Source organism: Terrapene carolina, unplaced genomic scaffold (genome assembly GCF_002925995.2).
Source record: "Terrapene carolina triunguis isolate 2854851 unplaced genomic scaffold, T_m_triunguis-2.0 Scaffold62, whole genome shotgun sequence".
Lineage (NCBI taxonomy): Eukaryota > Metazoa > Chordata > Testudines > Emydidae > Terrapene > Terrapene triunguis.
The window spans coordinates 53,260,799-53,283,805 of record NW_020664413.1 but is presented as its reverse complement, the minus strand read 5'-3'; the positions used below and the strand labels follow the sequence as shown (position 1 = coordinate 53,283,805).

Sequence of the window (23,007 nt, the reverse complement as noted above, 5' to 3'; positions counted from 1 at the left end):
CCCCCCCCCCCTCCCCCCTCCCCCCCCCGCCCCCCCCCCCCCCCCCCCCCCCCCCCCCCCGCCCCCCCCCCCCCCCCCCCCCCCCCCCCCCCCCCCCCCCCCCCGCAGCCCGGCACTCCATTCACCTCCATACACTGCTGCACTCCCATTATGTCCCTGTACACCCCAGCGCCCCACCACATCCTCATGCACCTGTAGCCTTCTGCCTCCCCCTGCATCCCCATCCACCCCACATACCCCCCACATCCCCTCCTCTCTCCTTCGCTGCTCCCTCACCACCACCCTGCTCTTGTCCTTGGCCTCTTTCCCTCCCCATCCTCTCTCCTCCACCTCCACCTCCGCCCCCCACCTTTTCCCCTCCAGCCCACCTGCTTCCCTTCCTGGCTGGGTGATTTAGGCAGCCTCTGAAAAAGTGAATGAAAGTGTCTCTGTGTAGGCAAGTGTGTGGATGCATGCCTTGTATGTGTGTAAGAGACTGTGTGTCTTTGTGTAGGGAGGTGTGTGTATTGCCACATGTGTGTATATCTGTGAATAAAATTTGCAGCCTAACTCTTTTTGACTTTTATTCCTTTTGCTGGCGTGTGCACAAAAAAATTGATGACATAAAATGTGTGTGTATTGATTTCATAACACGTTTTTGAAAGAGAAGGGAACTCTAAAAGAAATGTATTATTTCTTAAAAAGTGAAAGTTGTTGACTAGTAATTGCAGAAGAGCCGGTGGATCAGACATTTCTCCCCACCTTTGTCTAGCTACATTATAAACTCTTTGTTGCAGACTCTCTCTTTTTATGTGTCTGTCCAGCACCTACCACCCTGGAGCCCTGATCTTACTTGGGGTCTCTAGGCACTAAACAACAATTGTAATAGTAAATAATGTGGAAGTACATGTGTTAGTGCATGCTAGATGTGTACACATGAATCTGGACAGGTGTGCATTTCTGTGGTTGTGCTCTATGGATTTGTATTTGGGCTTCAGGAGTGAGCCTTTAATGGACTCATTGTGATAATGTGTGGTCCTAATTCCACACACAAAATTACAATAACTTTAGTGAACAAAAAACATGGAGCTGGTTATGAAAAATGGAACGAGGGGAGGGAAAGAATCATGAAAACCTTTGTGAAATTTCATATAAAAAAATTACCCCTTTTTGACTATTGTGCTGCCAGCTCTAGTGTCCTGTAACAAATAAAACCTGACCTTGTTTCCTGTCAAAACAAGAAATATGCCTGTTTGGGCCTCACAGTGAAAATGAGCATGTGAGAGAGGGTGGGGGAGAGCAAGCGACAGAGGGAGGGGGGATGAAGTGGGGGGGAGGGCTCAGGAAGGGGTGGGGCGGGGCCGGGCCTCAGAGAAGGGGTATGGCAAGGCTGTTCGGTTTTCTGGAATTAGAAAGTTGGCAACCCTAACCCTCACCAGTAGCCCAACCCCCTACCCCAGGTCGGACCCCCCTTCTGCACCCCCAAGTCGTCATCCCCAGAGCCCGTACCTCCATCTGGAACCTTCACCCCCTCCCGCACCCCAGCCCGGAGCCTGCTCCCGCACCGTGAACCCCTCATTTCTGGCCCCACCCCAGAGACTAGGGGAAGCCATGAGCCTCCGCGCCCCCGCATGGAGCTGTGTGTGGCCTGCAACTGATTTTTTTCTGTGGGTCAGTGGCCCCTGGTAGAAAAAAGGTTCCCCACTGCTGCTTTAGAATACTCCTGCATAAACTATGTTTTATTTCAGGAGAGTCCAGCAGTTTAAAGTATGCCGTGATAGTGTGAGCTGGAATCTCCTCTTCTAGTGCCATTTAGCCAGCGTACTGTAACAAGGCACGGTATTGGTGTTACATTATCTCTTGCAGTTGGGATTCAGACCCAAACTCACACGGAAATAACCAAAGTAAACTAACAGAAATGTTATTACTCATCGTAGATCTTATTGCAACTATAGTTTGTACATGGTACCATTCAGTGCTTCTATATCCTGGGAAATTTCTCACAATCTGGGCATTTTTGAGTAAAATGTTTTGAATGAAAATTCCCAATTTCCCAAGTTGAAACATTTTACTCACAAATTCCCAGGTTTTGGGAAATTTCCCAGGATATAGAAGCACTGTAAAAAACCTTTATCTGGGAATTTTTCACCAGATTTGGGAAATTTATAGCGCTAGGTTGGGAAAAGTTGGCATCACGATATAGAAGCACTGGTACCATTGACTATATTGTAATAATTTAACATTTATATATCACTTTACATGTTTAAAGTGTTTTACAAATTATCATAACACCTCTGTAAATTAGTTATGGTAAATAACATTCTAACCTTTGGTGCAGTTTTTGAAAGTTGTGTAGTTATTAATATTTTAACTGTGGATAATTATTAAGGGGTAGTTTAGAATTAAATCCGGTGTCCTGATCAGAGCACTGACTTTCTAATGTGCCCGAGGGTACTCGACCCCTGGCTCTGCCCCAGGGGTCCACCCCTACTGCACCTCTTCCCTCAAGGTCCCATCCCACCTCTTCCCACCCTGCTTTGCTATGCCCTCGCTCCACCCCTGCCCTGCCTTTTCTCATCTCGCCCCTGCCCCCAGCGTGCCCTGCCCTCACTCTTCCCCCCCCCCCCAGCACCTCCTGCACACCACGGAACAGCTGATCGCGGCAGCTGGGAGGTGCTGGGAGGGAGGGGGAGGCGCTGATCGGGGGGCTGCTGGTGGTGCTTAGTATCCACCATTTTTTTCCCGTCGCTGCTCCAGCCTCAGAAAGAGCTGTTTGAGTTGGAAAATCACCAACTGTGATAACAAGAATGAACCCTATATAAAAGCTTGATTGAAAGGGTTATGGTACAATGTTGGCACTTCACAATTTTATAATGAAACTCGCAATATCTGTTTTCTTTTCTTAAAGCCTCAACTCATGGAGGCATGTTATTATATCAGAATTTCAGCTTTCATTTAAAAAATAAAATGTATTGTCAAAAATGAGTCAGCCCCCAAAATCATGAGGTTTGCTTAAAAATCAAAAGATTTTAAAATAATATATTTTGGGTTCTTTTTATTTGCCTTCTGGTTTTGGGGGCTTCAGGGTGCATTTGGGTCACATTTTCAAGCTTCTCTATGCTGTCACGTGGGCTAGAAACTTATGTTTAAAAAAAAAAAAAGGTGGGGTTTGAGTCTCGTGTTGTTTCCAGAAGCTGGGGCTTTTACGTAAAATATCTGATATGAGATTAAAATAAAAAAATAAAATTGCAAGAATTGACATCACCAATAAGTTTTTAGCCCTCGTAGCTGTTGAGATGTCAATACTGATCATACTTCTAGTATTTGGTTGGAGGAGAGAGTGAATTCAGCTGCATCATATATCATCTAGGTCTGTATAGAGAATAATGTTGCTCCACTTTGAAATCTGCAATTTAATTACTAGTGAGGGCGAGAGGGGTTGGTGGTGTTGCCAGTAGATGCTTTTAGGCCAGGATACTACAAACACACGTGAAAAGTCCCATTGAACTCCTGCATAAAGCTTGTTTTTACAGTTATGGTTTCTAAGCATGTTGTCTTACACTCCCTCCTATGGTTGTATAGAAACCCAGGATACTTTAAAAATCTGTCTGATTATATAAACACATCTAAAACAACCCTGTGTAAACTCATAAAACCAGGAAAGCTTTTAAATTCATAAGACCTCAGTAGATCAGGAGAAGGTGACGTGGCCCAATGAAGCTTGTCTCACTAAACAGGCCAGCAACATCTGTGATTAGCTAACCTTTATGCTGGATGCTCCAGTGGTTCAGAATGCTCACTTAGCACTCTTGTGTCTTCAGATAATTACTCTTCTGGTCTCAGAGTTACCCCATGCTCATCATTCCAGGAAAAGAAAATGCATAAGGCCAGGTCTACTCTACACACTTATTTCAGTATAACTACATCACTTGGGTGTGAAAAAATCCACACCACTGAGCGACGTAGTTGTACTGACCTTAACCCCCCCATGTAGACAGCATTATGTCAGTGGGAGAGCTGCTCCTGCGAACATACCTACTGCCTATCGCAAAGGTGGAATTTTATTAAGCTAGCAGGAGAGCTTTCTCCCATAGGCTTAGAGCGTCTTCACCAGAAGTGCTATAGTGGTGCAGTTGCTTCGGTGCACCTGTACCGATGCAAGTTTGTAGTGTGTAGACTTGCCCTTACTTGTAGACCATTAGGAAAATATTTAATTTTCCTAACATTCACTAATGCATATGGATACGAAATTATTTTACCTTGTTGATGTCAGAGGCAGAGTACACATGTACATTTCAGTGAAATCTGTTGATTCATGTCATTAACAATAAAATCTTTGAGTAAGGCATAAACAAAGGTCACATAGTTATTAAATATCTTTTTTTCTCTTACCCCTTTTGATACTGAGTGCAATAAAATGCATGATGTCTAGGTTTTCTTTTACACTTTCACTTTTTTTTTAATTTTACTCTTTGCTACTCCAGTAACTTTTCCCAAAGTTGAGGAAGATTTGAAAAAGCTATGAACGGCAAAAAGAAACGGTAATTCTGCCACTCTGAAACTTTTTCAAAGTTGAGGAAGTTTTGAAAATTCAAGTGGCCAAAGGAAAAGAGAAAAAAATCAGTGGGGGTGGGGGGAAGGAATGCATTCTGTGGATGAAAGGAAAAGTTTTAATAAGAGTCCAGAAACCTTTGTGAAAAAGACTGGAGCTCTAGCTTTGGTGGTGGTGGTGTTTTTTGCTTAATAATTACATCTTTGACTACTAGAGATAGTTTCTGTTTAATAATGCAGCTGTAAGACACTTGACTGAGGGCTAGCATACTGTGGGTCTAATCATAATTATAATACTATGGAAGATGGCCAACAATCATAATCCATTTCCAGTGAGCTTTACCTCATTTTAAATTAAAAACTTGCTGGAAACAGGGAAAATCAAGGCAGGTGACATTCAGCACTACCAGGAAATGTTTGGGTTATTTTAAGGAAACAGAAATACTCATATACAATAGCTTAAGGCTAGAGGTACGAAACCAGGACAAAAGCTCAAGAATAATACACAGGTATCTGTAAACTTGCTCAAAATATATGTATTTAAAATTAATAATGAGATCTGTTCTATTCTGCCTGCAGCAGACGTCCTTCAAAGAGGACACAACTGTGATACAATTGACCTTGTCTATGGTTAACTTGTAAAATGGTCAGATACCTTGCCATAGTGGCTGCGATTGTTTAAAGAGTGTGAGAAATTCACATCACAATCTGTGCACGGTAGACTATGTAATTGTCTGGGCTTTAAAAAAAATAAGGACTGCAAATTTTAGTTCACTGCCTTATGGAAGTGCAGCACCTTTTAGACCACTTTACATTAATTCTTAATTGTTTGGCTGATAATCCTTTTTGTTAGCAAACATTCAGTTTTCTTCTAATGGAATAAATTGTTTTCACTGCAAAACTGTCTTTCCCCAGTGGAAAGAAACTTATTTATTGCTAGTATCCACTATGAAAATAATCCTTGCTTGGTCGAAATTATCCATTCTGTTGCATTTTTATTACATTACTTTGAACATTTTAAGTTAATGGATATCCACGGACCATGTTTGCAGATCATGGATTGGATGCAGCTACAAATTTTATATCTGCACAGGGGCTCTAGCTAGATGTATTATTTGCATTGATAAATCACTTGCTTACACAAACCCCTTTTACCCAAGTAAATGCAGTGTGCTTCATTCCATTCTGAAAAACAAAGTTCTAGTTTGTTGGTTGTTTGTTCAGTGCCAATATGTTGTTTTGATATTGTACAAAATGGAAGTAGTATGTTATGTGGAGAGATTTGAAAGTGAAGAGGGAGGACTGTCTATGGAGAGAGAGCCAGACATGAGAAGAAGCTCATGGAACTAGGCAGCCCTGTCTTTGCTTACTAGCTATTCATTTACCAGGCAGTTTTTAACAGACATGACCTGATGTAAACTTACAGAAATTACAGATTCTTACAACTATCAAATGCGTCTTCAAATCTTGGGTTTCGGGTAATGCAAGATGCTGCAAAGAATATACCTTGGCTTTGTTTAACCCAAACACCATTCAGAGTGTGTTAGAGGTCAGTCCCAGGAGGTAGATCTATACAGTATCTTCTGGTGGTGATTACAGCCTACTTGCAGTTCCTTTCACTCCAAGTGTTAAGGGGAAACAGTCTCTGACTGAAGCTGAAGTAACCTGTCTCTTACTTGCAAAATATTGCATAGCTGGGTTCTTGAAATTGTGCAGGTTTTTTTTTATATTAACTGGGTTAATACCATGTTGGACATCTCCTTTCTGGAGAAGACCTCCTTCTGTTATCTAGTCCAGATCAGATGGGAACCACTGAATTCATGAGGTATCTATTCTTAGACCTGGTCAAAAGGAAAAAAAGCGAATTGGGCAGGTACAGTGACATGGGCTAATTGAACCTCAGCCCTTACCCCTAGAATACCTCCCTCAAGGAATTGGCATATTTTTGCATGATCTAGAGAAATCTTTGAACCCATAGTTTTCCCTCTTAAATTCTTCCATACTTTTAAAAATCCTTTTTATCACAAAATAACTTTGTTGTATTACTTCTCTATGGTGCTACGTGCTTGCTAAAGCTATATACAAATCCTATCTAATGTCTGTATTACTGTGGAGCTGTATTACTTTTTTGACTCCTTAATTAAAAAATTTTTTTATAAAATACTACTAGAAACTACTTATTCTAAATAAAGATATACTGTTGTAATTGCTTAGCTAAAAGAGGACTTTGTCTCCATGTACTCTGAGCCTGTGTCAGACTTAATCCACTTATTTATCGGGGTACTAAATCTCCATTGCTGGATCAAGGGTTTTTTTTTTTTTTTTGGTTTCTGCTTTTTTCTAGTCTGGGCACAGTAGCTCCTGGTTTGTTTCTTGGTATACAAATTTTAATACAAGATGTATGTTAGATTTTGAATGCCAGCAAGACTGCCACAAGTAGTTCATGAAATGTGCCTCAGTTCCAGTGTATTGAACAGTGTCTTTAGATGGCTGTAGTAGTAGATTAATGAACTATGAGCTTTATTTCGTCCATATGAGACTACTGAAGGGTCAATCCCAGATAAAGAAACCTTTAAACTAAGTTGTCTCTATGTGGACCTTGATCCAATATCCTGTCCTTCAGCTCTAACACTTCATGCCTCTCTTTGTTCTTTGCAGATCCCTACGTGAGAAGTTTTTTTATGTAGACCGACAAGAGAGAGAGACACAATGGCAAATTCAGCCAGAGAACATCTGCTTTTTGTGCGACGACGTAATCCTCAGCTACGGTATACTCTGAGCCCAGAGAACCTGCAGAGCCTGACATCTCAGGGCACCATACCTGAGAACATGAACTTGCAGCGTGCCAACAGTGACACTGATCTAGTGACCTCTGACAGCCGCTCTAGTTTGACAGCGAGTATGTATGAATACACCCTGGGGCAATCTCAGAACCTCATTATTTTCTGGGATATTAAAGAAGAAGTTGACCCAACAGACTGGATAGGACTTTATCATATAGGTGAGTCAGAACCATTTCTTAATTTTCTGTGGTTTTTGGTCCTTTGCCACCTCTTCTCGTCTTTCATTATGTCCAGTGGTGCACATAAAGATAAAATATGCACAAAATTACTCTAAAGCTTTCTCTTTCCCTCTTGGCTCAATTAAGTGTGAAAATGTGTAGCCAGTTAATGTAGATCTTGGATTCCATACTTACCACCTAGATGGTGGAATGCTGCCTTCTTAGACAACAGAGGCTGTATGCACACACAGTCTTCCTATTTCTGTCTTTAATTACTGGTGGCTGCATTACTGACTTGGAAATGTAGGGGGTGGATTTACATATTCCAATACATATTCCAAAAGAGATGCACAATCAACAGAGCTGTTAGCTGTGCCACTCCTCCATAAACTCAAAAGAGATGCAGAGGAGTCACTTCTTTCTCACTCAAAGAATTTAAGATCTATTGTCCCATTAGCGTGGTGATCCTTTCTGAAACTGTGACAAATTAATGGTAACTCGGTGTTTACAAAATACCTATTATGTGCCAAATGCTTCTACCATCAGGCCTAATACCTAGCACTTTTTTTTTTCCACTTTAATGTTTATAAGTAGGCAGTCATGACTTTTTCCAGGATCCTCTTTATGGTTTTACAAGAAAAGGTTTTCTTAGACTTGTAAACAGTAATTTATTATTTCTGGCCAGGTGGGTTTTCAGCATTTGTGAAAATGTATTTTGTATAAATTCTTGAAGCTGACTGTTGCACACTAAAATGTAAAAGAATTACATCTGTATAAACAATAACTCCTATTCATGAAAGGCATATCCTTCAGAACCCCTCCAAAATAAATAAATCACTACTCCCCCCATGTTCCTCCCCTTTTTTTTTTAATAGTACTCAGCCGGGGAGGGAAATTTAGTGTAGACAAGGGTCTAGCTGCTGGATCCCATATTGCCACCATTTTAGTTAAATCCCAAATCAAATAAAAAGAAAACATGTCTGACAGCTGGAACCTTGTCCATCTTAGAACTAACACCAGTTCATCTTACTCAATATCCTCACCAATGAAATGTTATTTAAATAAAGATCTCATCTTGCATTCATTGAAGTCGGTAAGTTTTCCCATTGGATTCAGTGGCAGCAGTATCAAGCCCTAAACTATTCCATCCTCCTGTCCAATTATTCAGCTAGCTCCCCAAATGGTCAAAGAGCAATTTCAATCTGGCTCCAGAATAAAGAACTTTTCTGCTGTGTGTCTACTGAGCCTCCCAAAGTGCAAAACAAAGGCACAGACTGACTCTAGCCCAGGGATAGGCAACCTATGGCACGCATGCCGAAGGCAGCACGTGAGCTGATTTTCAGTGGCACTCTCACTACCCACGTCCTGGCCACTGTTACAGGTGGCTCTGCATTTTAATTTAATTTTAAATGAAGCTTCTTAAACATTTTAAAAACCTTATTTACTTTACATACAACAATAGTTTAGTTATATATTATAGACTTATAGAAAGAGACCTTCTAAAAATGTTAAAATGTATTACTGGCACACGAAACCTTAAATTAGAGTGAATAAATGAAGACTCGGCACACCACTTCTGAAAGGTTGCCGACCCCTGCTCTAGCCTCTGCTGAGAGGGCAAACAAACTCAGATTGCCTCCTCTGAATTCAAAACCCCAGCATGTTACAGTGTCATGGAATAGTGTATAATATCCATCATGGATTTCTTATCTGCTTGTGTTAAAAGTGAGAGGAGGTCCAGCTACTCAGTGTTTTTTTTTTTTTTATTTTTTAAACTGTTCTCCTTTCTGGCACTTTAAATCTTTCAGCACTGGATGCAGCTCCTTACTGAGGTCAAAGAGTGTTTTGCTATTATTGATTAAAACAGGAGCAGGATCTTAGCAGAATCTTTCCTTTAAAACTTGTTTTTATTTTGTGTTATGGAGTCACTGTTCTTACTCCTTATATAGATAAGGCTGTAACTTGCTTTCCATTCTAACTCTAGTTATGCATCTATTTGAATCTGAAAAAAATCCCTTTGACTTGAAATTTGGCATGTGTGTTTCCTATTCATTGCAGAATATTTTTAGGGGGAGAGGGAAGGTTTGAGGTGGTTTGGATAAACCGTGAGACTTTAAAAAAAAATGTAATTTAAAAAAAATAAACAATAATTCTAATAGCATGAGCTTTAATAGAAAGCTCTAATTTGTTTGTCATGAGGCCTAGCTGAGAGTGGGACTGTTTTTCAGATGGTAGGGTGCAGGAATTAGTACCTATAGATTTTTAAACTTCACAATGCTTCATTAAGTTCCAGAGGACTGTAGTGCTCACAAAAGCTCCACAAAAAACCCTTTATCAGCTGAACAGCTTCAGCTTTGAGAGATTAAAGAGCTGGATAGCGCTCTTATGACTTTCCATTGACTCCAATAGGAGCTGAATCAGGCCCCAAATCACCACCAGCGGAGTATTCGTTGTGGATATTATGATGGCTCTACATCACATTTGTAATTAAGCAAAATGGACTCCATGCTGTGGGAAATATAATAATCGTCTGTTAGTCTTCACTCATCAGTGTGTTAAGATTTCTTTGCGGGGAGGAGGGTTGGGAAAACCCCCAGGAAATCTTCCGTTAGTGTCATAAATTCATAGATTCTAAGGCCAGGAGCGACCACTGTGATCATCTGGTTGGACCTCCTGTGTAGCACAGACCTTGGAACTTCCTCAAAATAATTCCCAGAGCAGCAGATCTTTTAGAAAAACATCCAATCTTGATCTAATAATTGCCAGTGGTGGAGAATCCACAGTAACCCTTGGTGAATTTTTCCAGTGGTTGATTACTCTCACGGTCAAAAATTTACACCTTATTTCCAGTCTAACTTCAACTTCCAGCCATTGGATCGTGTTCTACCTTTCTCTGGTAGATTGAAGAGCCCATTATTAAACATTTGTTCACCATGTTGGTATTTATAGTTTTCTCATAAATGTTTTAAAATTTCTTTGTGGGGAAAGAAAATTCACAGTGTCACTTAAGGTAAACAGATGTCAATTAACTAAAACAACAGTAGTAGAATTTTGAACTCTTGTAATATTGAAAGCCTGGAAATTCAGAGTTAAGGCTATAATTACAGTAACTCCTCACTTAACGTTGTAGTTATGTTCCTGAAAAATGCAACTTTAAGTGAAACGATGTTAAACGGATCCAATTTTCCCATAAGATTTAATGTAAAGGCGGGGGGTTAGATTCCAAGGACATTTTTGGGGGGCAGACAAAAGGCATTATATACCGTACTGTACTGTACTGTGGTGGGGAGGTGCCCCTGGCTAACCCCACACAGGCACAGCCCGCTGCAGACAATGAGGCAGGCAAGGATGCTAGGAAGCACCTTGCGCAACAGCAGCTTCCCCCCAGAAGAACAGGTACTGACTTTGCCGGGGGATGCTCCAGGCCTGCCTCTCCTGTCCCCGCTCCACTCCAGCCCCTCCTTTTCCCACCCCCACTCCACCTCCTCCCCGGAGCACGCCGCATCGCCGCTCCTTCCCCTTCCTCCCAGGGGTTCCCTGCTGCAAACAGCTGTTGGGCAGCACTTAGGACTTTCTGGGAGGGGGGAGAGGAGCGGAGACATGGCGCTTCCCTGCTCCTCCCCCTCCCACCAGTGGTGGATTTAGAGTTAGTGGGGCCCTGTGCTCAGCTTCATTTTTGGGGCCACCCATAGCGGGAGCATCTCTCATCTTCCCCCCCTCCCCTTCCCTGTTTTTCATTCTTTTTTTTCTCCATTCTCCTCCTGGGGCTCAGAGCTGGGGGTGCGGGGTCTGGGAGGGAGTTAGGGTGTGGGAGGGCGCTTAGAGTGGGGGTGTGGGAGGAGGCTCAGGGCTGGGGCAGGCAGGAGGTGCAGAGCACTTACTTGTTTGGTGCAGGGGGTGTGCAGGTGGCTCTGTGCAGCGCGGCACCGCCCCATGGTTGCGATTCTGGGAGCCGCGATTCTGGGAGCTACCCCCTCCCCCCGGCAGGCAGGCAGGGCCACCTGGAATGCAGGGGCTTTAGGGGCTGCAGGGCCCTGGGCTAAGGGTGCCCTGGAGCCCTGGCCTGCAGCTCTAAAGCCCCTTTCGGAATGAGGCCCCGCGAGCACGGGCCAGAGGACTCAGGAGGACCAGGGGCAGCCGCGCAGCCAGCGGCCGGAGAGAAGCGACGCTTTCCCCTTCTTCCCTCCCTCCCAGAAAGTCCAAAGCACTGCCAAACAGCTGTTTGACAGTGGGGGAAGCGCTGGGAGGGAGGGAGGAAGGGAGGGGGTGGAGGCGGAGAAGAGGAACTTGTGCAATGCTCCCTTGTAAAGTCAGCCAAACGACGTTATAAGGGAGCATTGCACAACATTAAATGAGCATGTTCCCTAATGGAGCAGCGACGTAACTTCGAAACAACGTTAAACGGGAGGACGTTAAGTGAGGAATTACTGTACACAGACATTTGAAAGTCAGAATACCCATAGCCAAGGCTCTACAAACAACTTTGAGGCTGACCCTGACCTTCCCCACTCCACTTATTTTAGGATGCAGTTGTTGACTGATCTCAGGACATTACAAAGATGTGGTATATAAGTAATAAGTAATCCCATTACCTTCAGTTTTTTACATCCTTAACTACAAGGCATCCTCAACTCCCAGGTACTTATTTAGAAGCTGAGGTCATTCAGCACTTCACACAATACATGTCTCTCTGTGTTTGTAATTATACATACATATAAAGCCCTAATTCCATTCGCAGTGCAAGGATTATAAATACTTAATTGGGTTTAGCCAGCCTGTTTTTTATTTTTAAATAGTCTGTTTTATGCAATCATTCTCCTTTGGCACTTCCTCTGTAATTGACATACGTGTTAGTGAATTGCACATAATCTAAGAAACCTTTCTGGCTCTTTGCCAGCATAATGTAGTAGCTGTATTTACCACTCTCCCCTCCCCCAAGTACAGCACAATCTTTGAAGGAAATACCAGTAGACAAAGGAAAATATTTATCTCTTAGCTTAAAACAAAACACAGCCCTGTTCTTTTCCCATTAACATTGATTATGAAATTAAATGGGCTCATGAAAGAAAAAAATTGATCATTCCTAAAAAAGAAATGGTTATTCATTCCATAAATTAACACAGTGAGAAAACACAAGCATTCTGAAAATAAGCATCATTCTGGCTCAGACTTTAATAGAGAGGTCTGTCAAAGAGTAAATTAGAGAGGAACTTTGCTGCATTAGAGTGTTTTTAGAGGGAAATTTTAAGAGTGATGTTAAGATTTTTCTCTTTTTCCTTTGTCTTTCTGGAGACATCTGATTTAGTTCAGAGAATCTGGTGCATTATAATGTGCTGCTTTATTGCTCTCAGTCTCTCAGAGATGTGAAAGAAATGGTTTAAAAAAAATCCCAGGTAGACCTTTACTGTACATTAAAATTTTATAGAATGCCTTCCTAGTAACAGAGGGAAACTGACAGAGAGAGAGACTTTCTTCTTTGTTCCTGTGTTAATTCTCTCACTAGTTTTCAGTCACCAGTGAACAGTTATTTAAATACTTATTAGTCTGAGTTTTACTGAATGGCTAAAGTGAGTGGTGTATTAGGAATTCTTGCCAAACTTATTTTATTTGTGTCATTAGGCGACATAATGTGAATCAACACTAGAATTCACCTGCATTAAGTATTGATTAGCATGAACCAGCCTGTTGCTTGTACTATTGCTAGTAATCAAAATTTCTGTATGTAGTATTAGATAGCATGTGTGGTTTATGGTTTTGATTTTAAATAACATATAACTAGTTTTTACTGCCTTAAAAAAAGTTGTTTTGCTGCATAGCTGTTTTCAATTATTTCTTTGTATGTATGTTTAATGCCTGATTTCAGGTACTCGTGTGAGTTTGGCTATTTTTGTCCCTGGTACTATATGTATACCTTCCTGAGATTTTAGTAGAGATGAAAATACTCTACCAAGTATTAATCTATTTTAACTGGTTTATAATGAGGGTCTTTCTCGTTATTGGTATATTCCTGGCAAATGATGGGAGCACGAGGAAAATTGCAGGTAAGTGTCATTGCTGCTGTTTGCAGAATATGTTTGTTTCTAAGTTATTCTGTCTTGTGCTATCTGAATTTCATCAGTATGAACTAGAGATTCAATAGCAGCACACCTGATCTGCAAATCGTCATGTTCCTAAAGTTCTGACACTATAGCATTCTAATTCAGAGAAGAATTGCAGTGTATGCAGAGTATAAATCTGTAGAAAAGTGAGGAGATGGTCAAGTGTATTATACATTTGGGACTGCAGGAGATGGAAAAGTGCACTTCCAGAAGTGCTAACTCGTCTTCAGTTAATCTAAACCTTTGATATTGATTGGTATGGAATAATCCTTGCATACCTGATCCTTTTTTGAGTTTGACTTTTCTGTTAGGAGTTGCCTAGAGTTGGGTTCTTTTAGTTGGTTGGTAGCCATTTTTAAGATCCTAATTTGAAAACGACAGTGCTTGGTGGCAGCCAGAAAAGAGAATTGGTCTCTATAGCAGTGGTATTGTACCTGTGTTTAATTCTGCAGTGCACTGCCATTCCTTCACCCTGCCCCACACCTCGAAAAGAAGGAATAAGCAATTTTTCTGCACACAAAACAGTTTCACTCAGAACTAAATGGGTTCTTCCTCCTCTTTTTTCCCAAACTGACCCAGTTGTGCTACTTAGTGACCATATTTTGGGGTGCTGTGCTCCCTTACATTTGTAACAACTTTCCTTCAGTTGACAATGCCACAGTGTTCAATCTGTATATGTATATATAACAATCTGCCTGCATTAAGAAAGCCTTTCTATTTTGATACTAGAAAAACTGGCCTCCAGCTGGAGCATGCCCAGTAGGGTCAAGAGGGCATGGCCTCCTCGGCCCAAAAAGAGGAATTAACCCCTGCAGTCCTAGTGCGGGGCATGCATGCCCCATCACAGGGTCGTGTTTTAACTTTCTCTGAAAGAACTGATGATCCAAAATGTTTTATTGTAGTCCCTGAGGAAAGCCTTAAAACATTTTGCAATGAACAGAACCTAGCTTTAGCTCTTGTCATTATATCTAGTGAATGAGAGAAAAATTATCCTGTACTGCCTATCTTTCTTTGGACACTTAAAGAGAGCCTGTGTGTATATGAAGTGTTGTTTTAGCCATGTTGGTCCCAGGATATTAGAGACACAAGGTGGGTGAGGTAATTTTTTTTTTTAAATTGGACCAACTTCTGTTGGTAAGAGACAAGCTTTTGAGCTTGCACAGATATTACCTCACCTCCCTTGTGTGTATATGAGAGAGACAAGCAGCACCAGTGAGAGACTGAAGAGAGTGTTAATACTGTTGAACTTTATATACATTTGGTAACAAGGATTTAACAATTTGTACTGAAATTAAGAATTTAAGAAAAACCACAATGAAAGAAATGTCCTGAATTGGCAGTGCGACCACGTAAAGGATTTGATTGTAAAAAACACCATTGTTGTTGAAACTCTGAATGAAGCCAGGCTAGGGATTTTGTGAGTTAATTTTTGAATAGCTTGGGCTAAATTCAGCCTTGGAGTCAGGAGGCACAGTTGCTGTTATATTCAATGGTTCTGCTTATATACTTATTTAAGAATGTCTGGGGGTTTTTTTAATTTGTTTTTAAGAAATCAGAAAGCGCAAAACAAAGAAAGGGGTGGTGCTGGGTTTGAGAAACACATTGTCATTAGTAGATTTTTCTTCTATGGCCAAATTGCCCAGGCTAGTTATTTTTGTCCTAATTTATGAAGTCCCGGTTCTGAGACATAGGGCTTTTACTCTCGAGCTCCTGAGCACATTTATAATGCTGTAAATCAAAGGTCATTATGTTTATTTCCATCAATTGTTTCTCACTATCTGGTTGACATTTTTCTTGAATAAATACAGCACTGTTTCACAATAGCATGTTCTTTATAAGGACTGTGGGAGAACTATAGAGGACAATTTAGATAGGAGGTTTAGTATAAACTGAGATCGTAGGGATGGAGAGTTTTGGAGCCTTTCCATTTCAGGTCAGACAAGATTAAAAAGAAAAAGCTTTCACGTAAGCTGGATTTAATACACTTAAGATAGCAATTCAGATTGTACGGCGAGATTAAAAAAATTAAAGACATCTTATCCTATCCTCAAAGGCTTTCTTTGACCCCTGTAACAAAAACCATATGACCTAATATCTCTTTTATGTCCTGGAAAAGCCTGATTGTTATTGGTTTTTCTTGTTCAACTTCTGTATAATATATTAAAGTAGCAAAATGTTCTGTGCTACAGATTAATTTTCCTTTCTATTTGATTGCATTGGTAATTTGTCTACACTCTTAAATTGTTATCGTTGCCCTATTTTTTAAAAATGTGCTAGTCACCAGCTGCTAGAGATTATTTTGTGGTCACTTTTTTTTTTTTTTTGGCTACTGCTAAAATCTGCGAGGTATCATTTTGGAGCTTGGACCTGTGCATAGCAGGGCAAAACAGATTCCCACACTAAGAGCCCAGTTTTGTTCCTTAGAAGTCAATAGGACCTTTGACACTGTCTTCAGTGGGAGTAGGAGTGGGTCTGTGGTTTAGATAATAATCTGTGTATTCTAGGTTTTTATCGGTCAAATCCCCGAAAGTGCTGCCTATCTGCTGAGCACCTGTAACTCTCACTGATGATATTGGGGGTTCCAGTTGCTCAGCATCTCTCGAGATTTGGCCCTCAAAGCTTATTATATACTGTACTTGTGACATACAATAGTCTACAGGTTGAGCTGCAAATCTTTGTTTTACTTCAGAGGCTCTAATTAGCTGCCCCAGTGGTTTGGCTGGATCTGTTGTCACACAGGAGACTGGAGGCTGGGCGCAACCATGAGACTTACACTTCTAGGCTAGTAAATCCTGATATTATTGTGGAGATGACACTTCAGGCACAACTCCTGCTACATCTGCATCCGCAAGAGTGGGCTGCATAGTAGAGAAAGAGCTATTGTTGTGAAACAAGGGGAAATGGAGGAGAGGTGCAAAAATTCCTCTGCTCTCTTTTGACTAAACCACTTTGTTTTTCTTTTTCTTTTGCTTGTTTAGGAAGTGAGGTTGAGAAGGAGCCTGTTACTTTATTATATTTCACTTTAATTATTTGTCTTGAACATTTTATCTCCTCCTCTCTCTCCTGCTAGTAGTGATGATTTTAAAGTACCGTGCTCTGACCCGCGGTTCCTCAGTAAAAATGATATTGCTCCTGAAGAAGAACTCTATCACTTCTCTGGCAACTTTCTTTAGTAAGAAAGGGCCATATTTTCTTTTGTAACAGGAAACTGCAAAGGCAAGTGCTCTGCTTCTTTTAGCCTTGCTCTTTAATAGATTAAATTTCACATCCAGTTTACACGCTTTAGGATGGGTTTGAATGGCTGCTACTATCGTTGCGATCTGAGCTTGTGGAGGTTAAGAGTAGCAGAATCTATTGCTGCTGACCTTCTTTACAGTGGCAAAGCGTAACCGAGCAGTCTAACAAACCATGTTAAAACAGGAGAAACCTAGAGAAAAGGATCCTGGGAATTTAGGAAACAAGATGCCGTTCATTGACTGGTGCTGCTGCCCTGAAAACGAAAATATGGTGCTGAAGCCATGATGGCAATTTGTTTGGTATTTTTAAAGTGTGGGGAAACACTGTTTATATTGTTGGTGCATAACAGGAGATCTACTTTATCTTGGAAATTTAATTTCCCTCTTTAATAGTGTCATTGAGCTAAAGTAGATTGAAAAAAGGAGCTTGGATGATTGCCCAGGATCCTTTCAATCGCCTTCATCTGCTGCCCAAGAGGCAATGACAGATGCATTATTAAATTGCTATTGCTTGAATAATGTCTGTCTGCTTGGGAATGTTGTGCAGTTAGATCTGGTTAATCCAAATCATTTTACAAAACCCCATTTTAACTTCCAGTAGAAAACAATCTTCAGTTTAACCAAGGAGTAGTCCACAGAGTTCATTCTGCTACAGTAAGGCTGGTTACTTACGCCAGTATAATCTTGTGGATACTTGCTTGCAAGGAAACACTAAGCACTGCCAGCAAATTAAGGTTTTATCTTGGTAAGTGGATATGAAATGTATTAACCTAAAAACAACTATAAGGTTTGACATGATCCAGGAGAACAAGGAACGTCACAGTTAAGACTGCAGCTCTCCCTTATTTGTTTCAAGCTAGTGGAGCACATAAAGCGGAATACCCACACTTTGGAGCCTGCTCTCTCACCCCCTGAAAAAATCAAGAAGTGAGTCAAAGATCAAAAATGGTCATGTGGATATTCTGAAACTCTGCACAAATAAAATCGTTTTTTGGCTCAGAAAGCTTGGGAAACTTCAATCCAAGAATTAATTTTCTGAGAATGACTTAAAAGTGAAGCATGAAGGAGGCTTGGAATCTCCCTCACAGCTTCTTCCAAACTTTTTGTTTGCTTGCTTGCTTTTTACATGATAAATTAGATAACTGATTGCATCTAATTGGATTGTTTTTCTTGGAAGGATTCGTGGAAGCTTGTTAAACTAGTAGGACTATGACATCCTGAGTACCAAAGAAGTGGAACCTGAGTAATTGAAGGGGGAAGTGATTCCTTACACTTCTCTGTATGGTGCAACAAAGCGTGCTGGAGGAGTGTGATTTGTTAAAGCACACTGTACTGGCCTTTTACTGTCCTTTGCAGACCCTGGTGGCTCACTCAAAAAGGTACTTAGTTCCCGTTAATGTAGTCATGTTTAAAATGCTGGTGGTGGTTTCTGCTAAATATATATTTAATGCAGATGTCTTGTGAGGAGAACTGTTTAGTTAAAGACTGAACACTGCTCCTTCAATTAGCAACTGAAAGAGCGCCAAATCCCTAACTGATTCCTTTTAGATGACTGCCAGCAAAATGAGAGAAATCCAGACCAGATATTTCTGATAGCTGTAGATGTGATATATTTTGATTTTTAGTAAAGGCTTCTGAAGTATCCACATGCCAAGCAAACTAGGGAAATGTGGTCTAGGTGAATTACTATATGGGTGGTTGACAGACCGTACTCAGAGTAGCTTTGCTGTCAAACTGGGCAGAGGGGACACCTATCCTGTGAGGTCTCACAGGGGGTCTGCCCTGAGTCTGGTACTATTCAATGTTTTCATTAATGACTTGGATAATGGAGTGGAGAGTATGCTGATAAAATTTGCAGATGACACCAAGCTGGGATGGGGGTTACTCATAGTTTGGAGGACAGGATTAGAATTCAAAATGACTGTGACACATTAGAGAATTGGTCTGAACTCAGCAAAATGAAATTCAACAAAGACAAGTGCAGAGTATTATGCTTAGGAAGGAAAAATCAAATGCACAACTACAAAATGGGGAATAACTGGCTAGGCAAAGGATCTGCACGTTATAGTGGATCACAAATTGAATGAGTCAACAATGTGATTCAGCTGCAAAAAAAGGCTAGTATCAAAAAGCACAAAACTGGGTGAGTGGGTAACAAAATGGCAGATGAAATTCAGTGTTGATAAATGCTAAGTAATGCATGTGGGGAAACATAATCCTAGGGTGACCAGATAGCAAGTGTGAAAAATCGAGACGGGGGGTGGCGGGCAATAGGTGCCTATATAAGAAAAAGCCCCAAAAATCGGGACTATCCGTATAAAATCGGGACATCTGATCACCCTACATAATCCCAATTATACATATAAAATGATGGGGTCTAAATTAGCTGTTACCACTCAAGAAAGAGATCTTGGAGTCATTGTGGGTAATTCTCTGAAAACATCCACTTAATGTGCAGCAGCAGTCAAAAAAGCTAACAATGTTGGGAATCATTAAGAAAGGGATAGATAATAAAACAGAAATTATCATATTGCCTCTACATAAATCCATGGTATGCCCCCATCTTGAATACTGCATGCAGATGTGGTCACCCCATCTCAAAAAAAGATATATTGGAATTGAAAAAGGTTCAAAAAAGGGCAACAAAAATGATTAGGGGTATGGAATGGCTTCCATATGAGGAGAGATTAATAAGACTGGGACTTTTCAGCTTGGAAAAGAGATGACTAAGGGAGAGATATGATAGAGGTCTATAAAATCATGACTGGTGTGGAGAAAGTAAATAAGGAAGTGTTATTTACCACTTTACATACCACAAGAACTAGGGATCACAAAATGAAATTAGTAGGCAGCAGATTTAAAACAAAAGGAAGTATTTCTTCACACAATGCAGAGTCAACTCATGGAACTCTTTGCCAGAGGATGGCGTGAAGGCCAAGACTATAACAGGGTTCAAAAAAGAACTACATAAATTCATGGAGGATAGGTCCATCAATGGCTATTAGCCAAGATTGGCAGGGATGGTGTCCCTAGCCTCTATTTGCCAGAAGCTGGGAGTGGGCGACATTACCTGTTTTGTTTCCTCTGAAGCACCTGGCATTGACCGCTATCGGAAGACAAGATACTGGATGGACGTTTATTCTGACCCACTATGGCCATTCTTATGTCCTTAGTATCATTCTGGGGTGTATTAGCAGGCGTGTCATATGTAAGGCATGGGAGGAAATTGTCCCAATCTACTTGGCATTGGTGAGGTCCCAACTAGAGTACTGTGTCCAGTTCTGGGGGCCACAATTAAAGAAAGACATGGATAAATTGGAGAGAATCTAGAGGAGAACAACAAAAATGATAGGTCATGTTTTCTTAACCTTTTATGACTTTTTTTTTTTTTTTTAAACTTCCTCATATGTTTAGTCTTGAGAAAAAACTGACACCAGGACATAAGTCTTCAAATATGTTAATAGTTCTTATAAAGAGGACGATGATCAATTGTGCCCTGTATCCACCAAAAATAGGGCAAGAAGTAATTTGCTTAATCTGCAGCAAGGGAGATTTAGGTTAGATATTAGGAAAATCTTTCTAACTATAAGGATAGCTAAGCACAGGAATAGGCTTCAAAGAAGATTTTGTATAGATATTTTTGGAGAACATTAAGCTCAAAGCTTAAAAAAGAGCTAAACAAACCTTCCTTGTCACTTTTTAACTATGTTTTAAAATCTGTGTTATCCCAGATCTATTGCAAATGCTTGCCAGCAATTAACACTGGCCCTTTACTTTCTTCTCGCTATGCACCATTGGTTTATATGCTATTTGATTTATATGCCATCACTGGAGGTTTTTTAAGAACAGGTTAGACAAACACCTGTCAGGGATGGTCTTAGGCATATTTGGTCCTGTCTCAGTGCAGAGGACTGGACTAGATGACCTCTTGAGGTCCCTTCTAGCCCTACATTTCTATGATTCTCTGATATTTCAAAGGTAAAAACAAGTAGGGGAAAAACACTAAAAAGAAATAACATTTCAGGCCTTCTTGAAGCAATAATTAATAATAAAAAAGACACAAACCTTCCCCTCTTTTGTTCCCCCACCTGTTGGAAACATTTATCTGTGTCTCTACCAGTGGCTATTTAGATAAAGTATTTAAAGATATATGACTTTATTAAACTGCACTGAGGACTTCCAACCTGTGTGGACACAGCCATAGAAATGTACATTTTTGTATCCACTCTCTGGACGCACTTGTAAGCAGCTGGATTGAAAGTTAATTTTGATGTGACACTGAGTCACTGCTGCTTGGGACACTACTCGTACTAGTACAAGGATCTAAGAATAGGAAAAAGGTAGCTTTTACATTTGTTCATTACCTCAGTTTAGGCATGAAACCCTGGGAGAGTGAGTGATGCTTGGAAGGGTGCATATTAAAACTGGTCAAAAATTTTCGGTCAAAATTTTTTTGATTGAAAATTGGGTTTTTGACTAAATGATTTTTTTTTATCAAAAGTGTCTGCTTTCTGCAGAAAATTGTAGCTTTTTGTCCAAAAACTAAACATTTTTCATCTGAAAACCAATATATTTTGTTAAATATATTGTATGGAAGAGCCTCACCGAAGTTTTAGTTCAGTTGCCTCCTGTTCCCATTCTTGTACATGGGCCAGGATCTTCAGTTAGACTTCAACTCCCATGGTTCCCTGCAGCCATGGGACTCCCGTGATGCACTGTCTACCCTCATGAATAAGTGAGACTGTGGTGGATCATGGGAGATACAGCCCAAACAGGGACCACCTCAGCCTATAGAGACTAATAGGAGCATAAGGGGGGCATCTGAAGTAGAATTCTTGTGAGACACTATGGTGGCATTTCTGTATTGACAGGTTTCAGAGTAGCAGCCGTGTTAGTCTGTATCCGCAAAAAGAACAGGAGTACTTGTGGCACCTTAGAGACTAACAAATTTATTAGAGCATAAGCTTTCGTGGGCTACAACCCACTTCTTCGGATGCATATTGAGTGAAACATATATCGAGGAGATATATATACACACATACAGAGAGCATGAACAGGTGGGAGTTGTCTTACCAACTCTGAGAGGCCAATTAAGTAAGAGAAAAAAAACTTTTGAAGTGATAATCAAGGTAGCCAAGTACAGACAGTTTGATAAGAAGCAAGTGTGAGAATACTTACAAGGGGAGATAGATTCAATGTTTGTAATGGCTCAGCCATTCCCAATCCCTATTTAGCCCTGAGTTGATTGTGTCTAGTTTGCATATCAATTCCAGCTCAGCAGTCTCTCGTTGGAGTCTGTTTTTGAAGTTTTTCTGTTTTAAGATAGCCACCCGCAGGTCTGTCATAGAATGGCCAGACAGGTTAAAGTGTTCTCCCACTGGTTTTTGAGTATTATGATTCCTGATGTCAGATTTGTGTCCATTAATTCTTTTGCGTAGAGACTGTCCGGTTTGGCCAATGTACATGGCAGAGGGGCATTGCTGGCACATGATGGCATATATCACATTGGTAGATGTGCAGGTGAACGAGCCCCTGATGGTATGGCTGATGTGATTAGGCCCTATGATGGTGTCACTTGAATAGATATGTGGACAGAGTTGGCATCGGGCTTTGTTACAAGGATAGGTTCCTGGGTCAGTGTTTTTGTTCAGTGATGTGTGGTTGCTGGTGAGTATTTGCTTTAGGTTGGGGGGTTGTCTGTAAGCGAGGACAGGTCTGTCTCCCAAGATCTGTGAGAGTAAAGGATCATCTTTCAGGATAGGTTGTAGATCTCTGATGATGCGCTGGAGAGGTTTTAGTTGGGGGCTGAAGGTGACAGCTAGTGGTGTTCTGTTATTTTCTTTGTTGGCCCTGTCTTGTAGGAGGTGACTTCTGGGTACTCGTCTGGCTCTGTCAATCTGTTTTTTCACTTCAGCAGGTGGGTATTGTAGTTTTAAGAATGCTTGATAGAGATCTTGTAGGTGCTTGTCTCTATCTGAGGGATTGGAGCAAATGCGGTTATATCTTAGAGCTTGGCTGTAGACAATGGATCGTGTGGTGTGTCCTGGATGGAAGCTGGAGGCATGTAGGTAAGTGTAGCGGTCAGTAGGTTTCCGGTACAGGGTGGTATTTATGTGACCATCGCTTATTAGCACAGTAGTGT

At 40.9% G+C, this 23,007-nt stretch overlaps 1 protein-coding gene across 2 annotated transcripts in view; it reads left to right on the top strand.

Annotated features, from left to right (window-relative positions):
• Positions 1-23,007, top strand: part of HECW2 (HECT, C2 and WW domain containing E3 ubiquitin protein ligase 2) — a 240,733-nt gene that overhangs the window by 62,210 nt on the left and 155,516 nt on the right. For both annotated transcript variants that reach the window (XM_024195306.2, XM_024195310.2), the window contains exon 2: positions 7,189-7,531. In XM_024195306.2, the coding sequence (XP_024051074.2) occupies positions 7,240-7,531 (292 nt within the window). In that variant the 5' untranslated portion in view covers positions 7,189-7,239. The remainder of the gene's footprint in view (positions 1-7,188; positions 7,532-23,007) is intronic.